The sequence below is a fragment of the Phascolarctos cinereus genome, unplaced genomic scaffold, assembly GCF_003287225.1.
Source record: "Phascolarctos cinereus isolate Bilbo 61053 unplaced genomic scaffold, phaCin_HiC Scaffold_7;HRSCAF=346, whole genome shotgun sequence".
In the NCBI taxonomy this organism is placed as follows: Eukaryota; Metazoa; Chordata; class Mammalia; order Diprotodontia; family Phascolarctidae; genus Phascolarctos; species Phascolarctos cinereus.
The window spans coordinates 76859424-76872592 of NW_027556180.1; the positions used below are offsets into that span (position 1 = coordinate 76859424).

General features: G+C 39.9%; 1 protein-coding gene across 3 annotated transcripts in view; it reads left to right on the forward strand.

Annotated features, from left to right (window-relative positions):
• Window positions 1-13169, forward strand: part of ACADL (acyl-CoA dehydrogenase long chain) — a 70649-nt gene that overhangs the window by 19948 nt on the left and 37532 nt on the right. For all 3 annotated transcript variants that reach the window (XR_013483330.1, XR_013483331.1, XM_021008779.2), the window contains exons 6-8: window positions 1379-1543; window positions 4599-4700; window positions 6664-6777. Coding sequence is in view for 1 of the 3 variants with exons in the window: in XM_021008779.2 (XP_020864438.1) it covers window positions 1379-1543; window positions 4599-4700; window positions 6664-6777 (381 nt within the window). In the remaining 2 variants the exon portion in view is untranslated. The remainder of the gene's footprint in view (window positions 1-1378; window positions 1544-4598; window positions 4701-6663; window positions 6778-13169) is intronic.

The window sequence follows — 13169 nt, forward strand, 5'->3', positions numbered from 1 at the left end:
TTCTTCAACCGAGGTATGTATATTCCAGCTTTAAATCTGTGATTCTTTCTTCTTTAACTGCCTCCTAGGGTTATTGTAAGAATTAAAGGAGATAATGGGCATGAAATTACTTTGTGAATTGTAAAACCCTATAGAAGTGTAAGTTATTATTGTGATTTGACTGGTGACAAGTTCTGTTCTTTGTCTTTATCTCATACTTTTATCTACCACTGGGAAGAGAAAAATACAAAGTTTCAGGCTTTCCCTGTCACTCACTTTAGCCAAACTGGCCTAATTGATCTTCCTTTGTGCATTACAGTCCACCTCTTTTCTGTAATGCTCTCTTCTTCCTAAGACTTAACTCAAGAACCATCTTCTATAAGAGACTTTTCCTGATTCACCCCTGGGTAACAGAATACTATTGAGCTAGGCCTCACTACCTACACTGTGGTGAAATGCCGAACTCACCTTAGCCAAGAAGCATTACATCACACCGCTTCCTGGGCCTCGGTTCTGCCTGGTTCAGTGACGCGGCAGAGATAGACATTTGTTCCACAGACATTTGGTTTTGGTTTTGGTTTTAACCATTATTTCAACACATTCATTCATTTAACACATTCATACCAATAAAAGGGGAAAGTTAGTACTCTTTCCCATATCCAAATTACTTTGTATTTATTTTTTGCCCACTTTGTATTTATTTATATGTATATCCTCAGGGACAACAGGCCTGTGACCTTCAGCCTTTTTTTTTTAGTCCTCATATTCCCACTTGGGACATAGAAGATTGGCAGTAAGAACTTGTTGAATTACACAGAATTGATCTTTTAAATATTGTTATGTGTATGCCACAGTCCTGTGATGTTGCTTTGTCTCGGGCTCCTTCAGTGGTGTTTCATTCTAGGCTGGTTTCTAACTGTCCAATGGATAATTGTTTTGGGGTTGATAACAGAGTGTGCTGCTTGTTATTTTTTACAGTCTTAGCAGAACAAATATTGAGAGACACTTTTCCTTTACCTTCCTTTCTGAGAAATGAGGTCTGTTGTTGTTTAGCTGACTCTGCAGAAGTGGGGAGCAGCCAAGTGCCTTTGGCTTTTTCTGAATGAAATAGTGATTTTCCTTTTCAGCACACAGACTTGGAACACTACAGAACAGGAATAAAGACGGGACCTGTGATTTCATTTGCCAGTGCAGATTGACCCCTTTGCTGCAATTTAGAGAGTTGTCTCGAGCACTAAGAAGTTAATTTGACTTTTCCAGGATCATATGGCTAGCATGTGTCAGAGGAGAGACTTGAACTCAGGTCTTATTGGCTGTGAGGCCAAGCACTCTTAACATTACACTATACTGTCTCTTTGGAGCATTATAAAGTATTTTGATGTTATGTGTTTTTATACAGGTCTTCATTACTAATGGGTGGTTGTGTGATTTAGTGATAGTTGTTGCTGTTACAAACCATGAAGCTCGCTCTCCTGCCCATGGTATTAGCCTTTTCCTAGTGGAAAATGGGATGAAAGGATTCATCAAGGGACAAAAGCTTCATAAAATGGGATTGAAAGCTCAGGTAAGCCATAGGACATACTATAGTTGGTTATAACAATGTTTGTTTAATATTGAACATTCTAGGTGAGACAGTAGGCAGAGTGCTGGAGAGTCAGAAACACTTGAGTTCAAATCTAGCCTCAGACACTTACTGTCTGGCCTTAGAAAAGTCACAAGCACTTATCTTTAAAATGATGGGGAAGAGCCAAGATGGTGGAGTGAAAGCAGTGACTTGCTTGAGCTCTCCCCCAAACCCCTCCAAATACCTGTAAAAAATGGCTCTAAACAAATTCTGGAGCAGCAGAACCCACAAAAAGACAGAGTGAAATAAATTTCCAGCCTAAGACAACCTGGAAGGTCGGCAGGAAAAGTCTGTTGCACCAGGCTGGGAGAGCAGTACAATTCAGCGTGGTCCATGCAGGGAAAAACTGGGCCTCATCAAACCTGGAACATCCCTCAGGGGAATGAATCAAGGGGAGCTGTGGTGGTTTCCAGACTTCTCAACCCACAAGCACCAAAGACAACTTAAAAGGTCAGTAGGAAAAGTGTATTTGACTTCAGTGAGAGAGGAGCTCTGTCCCAGCCCCAGTCCCAGCCAGAGCTCTAGGCCTATAGATAGAGGGAGGATCTAGTGGCTCATCAAAGGGGGATTGAGGGATCTCTTTGCAGGCACTGAGGCAGGATTCTCTTGCTTTGCCTGTGCTTGGATCCAGGTTGTAGTTCTGGGTAGCAGTCCTGGGGCGAGGAAGAGAGCTGGCATGGTAGAGCTTGTGGTGGCTGTGCAGAAGAAATTCTCTTCACAGTTCCAAGGCTGAAAAGAATGCTTGTGGTCAATCATAGATCAGAGCTTAGGCCAGGAAAGGAGTAAACACCTCGCCTTTGATCATACCACTGTAGAAGAACTGAAAATTTACAGGTGCCTAGAAGTATCTCGGAAAACAGCTACACTAAACCCCCAAAGCTTGAGACAGTACATTCTCCACACTGGAAGTAGACCTCTACCTTAACAAAGAATTTAAAAGTCAAATAATTGACTGGGATCATGAGCAAACAGCACAAAAAAAAAAAGGCAGGTGATAGAATCTTAACTTTGGTGACAAAGAAGATCAAAACATTTGACAACCAGAAGAAGACAACAAAGTCAAAGCTTCCAATCCAAAGCCTTCAAGAAAAATATGAATTGGTCCCAGGCCATGGAAGAGCTCAAAAAGGATTTTGAGAAGCAAGTAAGAGAAGCAGAGGAAAAAATTGGGAAGAGAAATAAGAGTGATGCAAGAAAAACATGAAAAACAAGACAACAGCTTGCTAAAGGAGACCCAAAAAAAACTGAAGAAAATAACACCTTAAAAAATAGATTAACCCAAATGGCAAAAGAGGTCCAAAAAGCCAATGAGGAGAAGAATGCCCTAAAAAGCAAAATTGGTCAAATGGAAAAGGAAGTCCAAAAGCTCACTGAAGAAAATACTTCCTTAAAAATTAGAATGGAGCAATTGGAAGCTAGTGACTTTATGAGAAATCAACACATTATAAAACAAAATCAAAAGAATGAAAAAAATAGAAGACAATGTAAAATATCTCATTGGAAATACAACTGACCTGGAAAATAGCTCCAGAGGAGATAATTTAAAAATTACTGGACTATCTGAAAGCAGTGATCAAAAAAAAGCCTAGACATCATCTTTCAAGACATTATCAAGGAAAACTGCCCTGAAATTCTAGAACCAGAGGGTAAAATAGAAATGGAAAGAAATCCACTAATCACCTCCCGAAAGATATCCCCAAAGGAAAACTCCTAGGAATATTATAGCCAAATTCCAGAGTTCCCAGGTCAAGGAGAAAATATTGCAAGCAGCCAGAAAGAAACAATTCAAGTATTATTGAAACACAATCAGGATAACACAAGATTTAGTATCTTCTACATTAAGGGACTGTAGGGTCTTGGAATGTGGATATTCCAGAGGGCAAAGTAGATAGGATTACAACCAAGAATCACCTACCCAGCAAAACTGAGTATAATCCTTCAGGGGAAAAAATGGATATTTAGTGAAATAGAGAACTTACAAGCATTCTTGATGAGAAGAGCAGAGCTGAATAGAAAATTTGACTTTCAAATACAAGACTCAAGAGAAGTATGAAAACGAAAGAAAAATCTTAAGGGACTTATTATGTTGAACTGTTTACATTCCTACATGGAAAGATGATATTTGTAACTCATGAGACCTTTGTCAGTATTAGGGTAGTTGGAGGGAAAAATATGTAGATAGATAGATAGATAGATAGATGGATGGATGGCACAGGGTGAGTTGAAGTTGAAAGGGTGATATCTAAAAAATAAAATTAAGGGGTGAGAGAGGATTATGCTGCGAGAAGGAGAAAGGGAGAGGTAGAATGGGGGTAAATTATCTCAAATAAAACGGACTAGAAAAGGCTGTTATAGTGGAGGGAAAGTGGGGGAAGGTGAGAGGAAATGAGTGAATCTTATTCTCATTGGATTTGGCTTAAGGAGGGAATAACATACACACTCAATTGGATATGGAAATCTGTCTTCCCTGCAGGAAAATGGGGGGAAAGGGATAAGAGAGTGAGGGATGATAGAAGGGAGGGCAGATTGGGGAAGGGGGTAATTAGAAGCAAACACTTCTGAGGAGGGACAAGGTCAAAAGAGAGAATAGAATAAAAGAAAACAAAGAAAGTAAAACGAGATTAATAATAGCACCTACCTCTCATCATTGTTGTAAAGATCAAATGAGATAAGTTTTGTAAAATTTAAGGCAGTACCTAGCACATAATAGGTACTATATAAATACTATTATTGTTGTTATTTTTATTAATTATTATTACTAACCTGCAACACCTCTCATGTATCATATATAATCTCTACCTCCGTCACTCCTAGCCAAATGATTTTTTTCCCCACACGTCATGTTTTCAGTAACCAAGTAAAAATCTTAGTATATTTCAAGATTTCTTGTCCTTTTCACATATAAGTACGTAGAAAGATACTATCTCCTTGTATTTAAAAAGACTATGGCCCTAAAATATAATTTTTTTTCTTGCTTTATGTCCTTTTTAAAAAGGATACAGCAGAACTGTTTTTTGAAGATGTACGGTTGCCAGCAAGTGCCCTACTTGGAGAAGAAAATAAAGGCTTCTATTACCTCATGGCAGAACTCCCACAGGTAGGGTCAACTTGGATTTATACCTGTATCATATACAGAGGTATATATTCCTACCTCTGTGTAATATTAATGTGAAGTAGAACAGGATTAATTGGAGCCTTGGTGGATGCTAGAGGTGTGTTTCTATTTGTTTTTATTGTTTTTGACACCTGGAAATTCATGTTTTAAGTCAAAAGGATGTTTTAGGGAATATTTGGGCGACTAGGCTTGGAATGTCAAATGCATGGGAAGGTAGAGTCAAGGTGGTGCCATGACGGTGGTATGAGTATCAACATTTTTTGCCTCCAAACATACCTACTCCCTAACAATCTAGGGAAAGTGCCTGAATGAATTCTAGTTGGGAAAACTAAGAAAAAGTAAGTAGTTCACAGAGTAGCAGTGGTGGCAGCATGGGCGCATTCTAGTACCCAGTGATGGAAAGACAACCAAGGTAAGAAGCAGAGGGACAGAAAGAGGACCTAGACACCTCTGAACTGCCACTAGGAGCAGGAACAGGTACCATCTGGCAACTCTGTCACCCATTACCCAGTTCTGCATCAGAGACCAGCATAGAGAGGAGCAGCCACAACCAAATACAGGGACCTAGCTGGGTGACAAGCACAAAACAAATGTAATGTTTTGTGTATTGTAATATGTAATGTGACAGATGTATATCTAACACAGCACAACGTAACCTTGCAGTGGAAAAACCAGAGCAGAAGACCAAGACCGTAGAGGAGCTAGCAGTGCAGTGGCTCTGAACCTGCAGAACCTTCCACAGGGCTAACAGTGACTGAGGCCAGCAGCATCCTACTGAAGTTCAGCTACATGAAAGCCCACAGACCCAAGCTAGGTCAGGAACTTGCAGAGCTCAGACCAGGGGTTCAGTGAGCAGACCTCTTTCTACCTGGATCATGCCACTTTGCAGGGAAATGTCTGGTCTGGACTTCTGCTGCTTTCACAGCTTGGTCTGGGAGCCTACAAATTTTCAGTGCTTCCAAAGTGGCATGATCCAGAATGCTGCTGGACTCAGTCACTGTTAGCCCTGTGGAAGGTTCTGCAGGTTCAGAGCAACTGAACTGCTGGCTTAAAGAGCTTATTAATATAAATGTCGGGGGCAGCTAGGTGGCGCAGTGGATAGAGCGCCAGCCCTGAAGTCAGGAGGACCTGAGTTCCAATCTGGCCTCAGACCAAACACTTGACACTTACTAGCTGTGTGACCTTGGACAAGTCACTTAACCCCAATTGCCATATACATACATACATATACATTTTGCATATATACATTTTATATATGTATATATATATACATTTTATATATGTATATATATATATATACATTTTATATGTATGTATATATATATATATATATAAAAGTGTATATATGTACATATACATATATGCATATATATACACACATATATAAATTGACTGAAAGAATGAGCAAACAAAAAAAAGAACCCAGATGCAAAAAGCTGCTATGGTGACGCAAGGGAAGTCAGTTCACAGTTTGCCTCAATTTCCACATCTGTAAAATGAGCTGGAGAAAAAAAAATGGCAAGCCATTCCATTATCTTTGACAAGAAAACCCCAAATAGGGTCATGAAGAGTTAGACATGACTGAAAAACAACTGAACAAGTAAATGTTTATTAGTCAAGCGCAATACAGGTTTGATTAGTTTTCATCCATTAATAGTTACAGTGAATCCAAATGCAATCTCTGAATTGGAGGGTAGGATAAGAAATCTCATCGAAATGCATAGAAGGTATTTGCTTTTGTATCCATCAGTCCGTAACACAAGTGCCTAGCACTGTAGGTATGTAATAAGTAATTGTTGATATGATATGGAGTTTTTCCTTTAAGGTCTTTTTTTCCTCACAAATGCTAAAAAAAAAAAACTAGAGCATTTTGGGGGTTTGCTATAATTAAACATTTTCACAAGTAATCAGAATTATTTTCAGAGTCCCTCTCTTTTGTTTACAGGAAAGGTTAGTGATTTCTGAGATTGCCATTTCTGCATGTGAATTTATGTTTGAAGAAACTAGGAATTATGTCAAACAGAGAAAAGCTTTTGGGAAAACAATCGCACATATACAGGTAAGCTTAGATCAAGTAATTTTGAATATGTTGCCCTGTTTCTTATCATTGTTGGACATTTCACCATGCTAACAAGCCCCTTTCTGATGTAAGATGGTTCAGTTCTAGCTAGCATTTCAAGTGAGTTTGAAGGACAAGGCCTTAAAAATGGCAGCAATAGGCAGCCACCAGAAAATAAGACACGTAGAGATACCTAATATCAGAGAAGTATGGTTTCTACATCTCTATTTCTGGCCACCCTCATTTGCATGGATCTACATTGCAGTGAGAGCTTCAGGAGAATTATTTCAGACCTTTCAGATAGTCATTGCCTTCTTCAGACATGAAGATCAGTAATAATCATCATTTATGCAATGATTGCCAGCTGCCTATTAAAATCAAATGAATGATATAGTTCATTTTTAAAGGAATAATAAGTATCAGATATAGCAAAACTATCCTTTATCTCTCCTAAAATGTTTATTTATGAGTGTATTTAGGGGACATAAAGGATACTTTTGCGGTATATGACATAATTTCTCATCCATAATTTGAAGACAGTGATGAGGATCCAAGAATCTAAGAGGCGGAAGGGTCCTCAGAAACCAGCTAGTCCAGTTTCTACCTAAACAAGGATACCATTACATCAGGGTGCTTAACAGATTCCTTCTTCTTTGGCTCAAGCTCTTCTCCTGCCCTTTTCTGCATGCGGTATCCAGTGGATCCTTCTTAGCACTATCTCAATGCTTACTTGGTTTTCCAGCTATCAGTAGAGTCTTGGTGAATCCAGGCATCCACCAAGATGGGGGCTTACCTGGGCACCTTGCCATATGTCCCGCCATTATAGCTGGAAAGCATATTTTCTTTATTTTTGTGATCTTGATCTAGGCAGAACATAGTAAGCATTCAGTAAGTGTTAGAATAATTGAAAGACAACCTTTTCAGTCATTTATACTCATAAAAACCTTCCAGTGATTCTCCATCATCTTTCATTTAGATTATCTTCCTCCCCCAAATCAAAGCTCTGATTAAGCCACATTTTTCCCTTACTATGCTATTATTTTTTTCAAGTGAGTTAGTCTTCCTTGCAGAGGTTGGAGGATGGGATGTGAAACATTGCATGTACTGTCAGACTCAGTTGATGAACTGGTCAGTTTTTGCTGAACTGCTTTTTTTTCCCTCTTTTTTTATTTTACAATGACTGGCTGTGTAGGAAGTAGATTCAGAAATCAAGGTGATATAAAAAACCAAAAATATCGATTGAAATGTGAAATATTTTTAAAAACTGAAAAGTGAGTTAGGCAACCTATGCCCTGTGGGAATGGGTAATCGTAAGATTATAATGAGATGAGAGAACCATGACATTTCACACTCAGATGCTTTGCTTAATGTTTAATAGTAAGGAAAACATTTACTTTTGTAGCTTCTAGATTGTTTCAAGGCTTTTTAGTTGGGTGTTTATTACTTTCTCCATGGATCTGTGTTGTCATTTGTACTCTCAGTGCAAAGAAACCAAGAAAAAAAGAGATTGGGGGCAGCTAGGTGATGCAGTGGATAGAGCACCAGCCCTGAAGTCAAGTGGACCTGAGTCTGGGGCCAGACCAAACACTTGACACTTACTAGCTGTGTGACCCTGGCCAAGTCACTTAACCCCAGTTGCCTAAAAAGAAAAAGAAAAAAAGAGACGGAAGGAGGATGTATTCAAGAGTGTCAAACACTAGGAAAAGGCCAAGGAAAATGAGGCGGGAGAGGAGACCCTAACATACATATGAGCGTCTGTAACAGACACACATATTGTATAGATATGCAAAGCGTGATCCTAGAAGATCCCTACTGTGTGCAGTTCATCATTGGCCATATGTTACAGCGCATGGAGTCGCAGTGCTGAAGCCTATGAGCATCTGTCTGTTGTTTTTTCAGTCACCCACAGTTTTGTCCCTATGGAGGCTGTGATATTTATTTCATGACCATACAGCTACAGAGTATCATTCTAAGAACGCTGGTTTCTATTGGTTTCTCTAGGGCTCTGTCCCGGGCCCTTCTTTGTTCTTCCTTAATACTGTTGCACTTGGTGATCTCATCAGCTCCCATAGATTCACTCACCATCTCTATGCTGATGTTTCTCAGATCTGCGCATCTAGCTCTGTCCTCTCTGCTGACCTCCAGTCTCCAGCTGCCTATCGGGTATCTCAAATGGGCTGCCTTGTAGACGTCTTACCTCGGCATGTGCAAAACAGAGCCTCTTATCTCTCTCTCCAAACTGTGTCCCCTTCCAGACTTGGAGGGTGCTGCCGTTCTCCCAGTCATCCAGGCTGGGAACCTGCGTATAATTCTCTACTCCTCATTCTCTCACCGCCCCTCTCCTATGTACTCAATCTGCAACCAAGTCCTAGCAGTTTTCCGTTGTCCCGTCTGTCTTCTATGCCCCCTTCTTTCCTCTGACACCATCCTTGTATAGGCCCTCATACCCTGCTCCCTTTGTTGTCATTGGTGAGTCATTTCAGTCAGGTCCTACTCTGCATTCACCCCATTTGGGGTTTTCTTGGCAAAGATACTGGAGTGTTTTACCATTTCCTTCTCCAGCTTATTTTACGAGGAGGAAACTGAGGTAAACAGGGTGAAATGACTTGCCCAGGATCTCCCAGCTATTAAATGTCTGAGGCCAGATTTGAACTCAGGTCTTCCTGACTCCAGGTCTAGCTCTCTATGCACTGTGCCACCTAGCTGCCCACCTTGTGCCCAGATTATTGCAATAGCCTGCTGGTTGGTCTCCCTACCAAAATCTCTCCCCACTCCAGTCTACCCTCCACTCAGCTATCAAAGTGATCTTCCTAAAGAGCTGGTCTGATCATGTTACCCTTCCTCCAAACCCCACTAATAAAATCAGTTGGCTCCCTATTACCCCTGGGATCAAATATAGAATCCTTTTTTGGACATTCAGACCTCTTCAGAACCTGGTCAACCTCCTCCCACCCCCAGCCTTTCTAGTCTTCCTGTGTCTTGTACATTCTGCCTTTCCCCACCCCACTCCCACCCCATCTCTCAACTTTGGGCATTTTCTCTGGCTGTTTTCTCTCCCTGGAATGGGCTCCTCCTCATCTCTCTTTCCTATTTCTGACTTCCTTCAGGTTGCAGCTAAAATCCACCTTACTTCTAATGCTTTCCTTCTGTTGACTATTTCCAGTTCACCCTTTATATAGCTTATTTGCATGTTGTCTGTCCTATTAGATGGTGAGCTCCTAAGGGCAGGGACTGTCTTATGTTTCTTTGTGTCTCTAGTGCTTAATACATGAATGAGATATTGAATTTGGATTTTGAGGAGGAGAATCCATGGATCAGACCCAACTGTGGCAACTGTGTGAGGGATGGATTAGAGCAGCAAGAAGTATACTTAGAGGCAGGGAGATTAATTATGTGGCTATTGACAACTCCTGAGTCAAGGACTTAGCAAATGATTGAATGAGGACTGTGCAGGAGAAGGAATAGCCAAACATTAATAAATGTTTATTGACAGAATGAGAAAGATGGGCTTTTGGGTCAGGGAGCAGGTTGGGATGATTGAATGCCTTCCAATCCACTCATTTCTTCTTACTCAGTTCAGGGCCTGCTCACCGTCCATTTGAAGTGCCTGTCCTAGGTAGATGTTCTATTAAGATAGGTACATACAGTAGCAGAGGTCAAAAAAAAAAAAAAACAGTCATTCCAGGAGGTTGGTATCTGAGACTGTTTCCTGGAGGATGTGGTAGTAGACCTAGAACTTGAAGGATATAAGATATGGAAGGAATAAGGAGGCATAGATAAAAGGGTCTTCTCCTTGTCTTTTGTTTCAGATAAATTGAGCAGTCTTGTTACAGTTCTGTCCTTTCTCATGCCCTATTCTGTGTTCTTCAGAAAAATAGCATATTCCTCCCTGTTCCTGCCCCTTTCTGAGGCTAATGACAAATTATTAAGGCTAATAACACATAATCAAGGCTCCATTCTCTCCTTGAAAAAGACAAGCCGTCCTTCCCTGCTTCCAAGGGCAACTGTAAATAACTGATAATTTACCCAAAGTGCTCTTCATTATCTGCTTTATATACTCACAAAAATTACTGATTATCAGAGTCCATTATAACAAAGCATGTTGTAATGGAAAGAACCCTACTTTTGGAGCCAGACTCTGAGTTCAAATATGATTTCTGATGCTTACTATCTGTATGAACTTAACTCCCCTCGACCTCAATTTCCTCCTTTATAAAATGAGAGAGTTGGACCCCTTGGATCCCTCCCAAATCTGTAGCTGTTGTTCTAGGATGCTATGGTTCATAAAGACTTATCTGTGGACTAATCTGTGCCTTTCATGCTCTAGCTAGAAATAACAGTCCAGCTTTTTTATCAGACCCAGACACTAAACTTTATGAGCTATGGTTTTTTTAATGCTATTTTTTAAATATAATAGGAGCCATAAGTGGGCAAGATAATGTCAGGGAACAACTGATAATTTAGCTTGTCTAGGAAGTAGGGAGTATGAAGAGTAGTGACATAAATATGGTTCAGATGATATAATTTACCAGCCAGCTTGTCTAAGGTCTTGAATAAGCAACTGAGTTTGTATTTTGAGAAGGAGAATCCAAAGGTCAGACCTGTAAAGATTATTTTGGCAACCATGTGAGAGATGGATTAAAGCAGGGATAAGTGAGAGTCAGGGAGATTAATTAAGAGGCTATAGCAGGAGTCAAGGGCTTGGCAAATGATTGAATTAAGGATGACTTGTGAGATTTTTACCCTGGTCGGGGAGAGGGACAAGTTCAATGGTGATTCCATATTCAGAAACAAGGAAGTTAGGAGGAGGTACAGGTTTGGGGAGAAAGATAATTAGTGTTGAGTTATGAGCTTTTGAATGAACAGCTAGGTAGACATAGCCAACGGAAGCATGGAAATTCAGTACTGGAATTCATGGAAGAGATTGTAGCTCTATATTTGGGAGTCCTCTATATAGAAGTGACAATTGAGGTCATGGGAATAGATAATACTTCTAAGAGAGCATAGAACCTGAAAAGATTGCCAAGGTCAGAATCTTTGGTGATACTTACGCTTAGAGGTGAGACGCGAAAATAGTAATGGCAACTAAGAGTGAGAAGCCAGTCATGGAGACCGAGAAAGGCACAAAAACCATAAAGAACAGTGTTGCAGAAGTGAAAGGAAAAAGGAGTTTCAGGGAGGAAAGGGAATGAATAACTATAGTCAAATGCAACAGAATAGTCAAGAAGGATGAGGATGGAGTAAAAAGCCATTTTATTAGTAACTGTTAAATCACTGGTGACCTGGCAGACCTTGTTTTTAGCAGAAATTGCTTAAAATCGAAGAATTGGAGGATACCTCAGCTATCCAACCTTTATATAACTGATAACTGCCAGCAAATGATCATATATCTTCTGCTTAAAGACTTCCGTTGAGGGGGAATCGCTACCTGATAAGGCAAGAGACGATAATGAATTCCAGGAGTGCTGGATTTCAAATCAGAGGATCTGGGTTCAAATCCTTTGTTTACTATTTACTGCCTATGTGGCGTTGGCCAAGTTGTTCGATCTACCTGGGATTAATTTTCCTTGTCCCTAAGATGTGGAGTTTGGACTGTTGACCTTTGAGGCCTATCTTAGGTCTCAATCTTTGTTCCTATAAAATACATACAACTAACTCCTAGCAATATAAAGGTTTCTCTTACCTCTGGTCCTTTGCCTCCTTCATCTCTCTATAGGACAAACAATTAGCATTCTCTGTGTCTGAACTCCTGAGAAATTTCCTAATTTTTGTATGCTGGGTATCAGGAAACAGACAAGTATTCTAATATCTGGGAGCTCCCACTTCCTAACAGTGTGTCTTACTGTTCTGGAACTAGCTTGAATCAGCTCCTGAGAGCTTAAATTTTTAATATAAACATGTACACCTCAGATACGACAATACTAAAAATCAGGGCTTGATTTATGGTTTTGTTGATTGACTAAATTTAAGAAAATGTTGGAGAAAATATTAATGATGCAGATTGAACTTTTAAGTGTGCCCTACTTCTGTTTTGTTCTGTTGTGTTTTTTTTTAATTCCAGTTGTCAATCATTGACCAGGACACCCTTGGACTCTGGAGTCCTGTGTTACACTCTTCACTGTCTACCACTTTGGCCCTGGGCAAGTCAGTTCTTTCTCTGAGCTTCTGTTTCTTTCTTTTTTAGTAAAATGAGAGTGTTAGAATAGACTTAGGGGTTCTTAACCTTTTTCATTTCATGGATTCCTTTGGCAGTCTGGTAAAGCCTTCTCAGAATATTTTAAAACCTTTTATAATTGAAGGAAATGCTAAATTTCAGTTGAAAGTTAGTGAAAATAAGATGTAATTTTTTTTCCATCCAGTTCCCAGATCCCTTGAAATCTATCCATGAATTT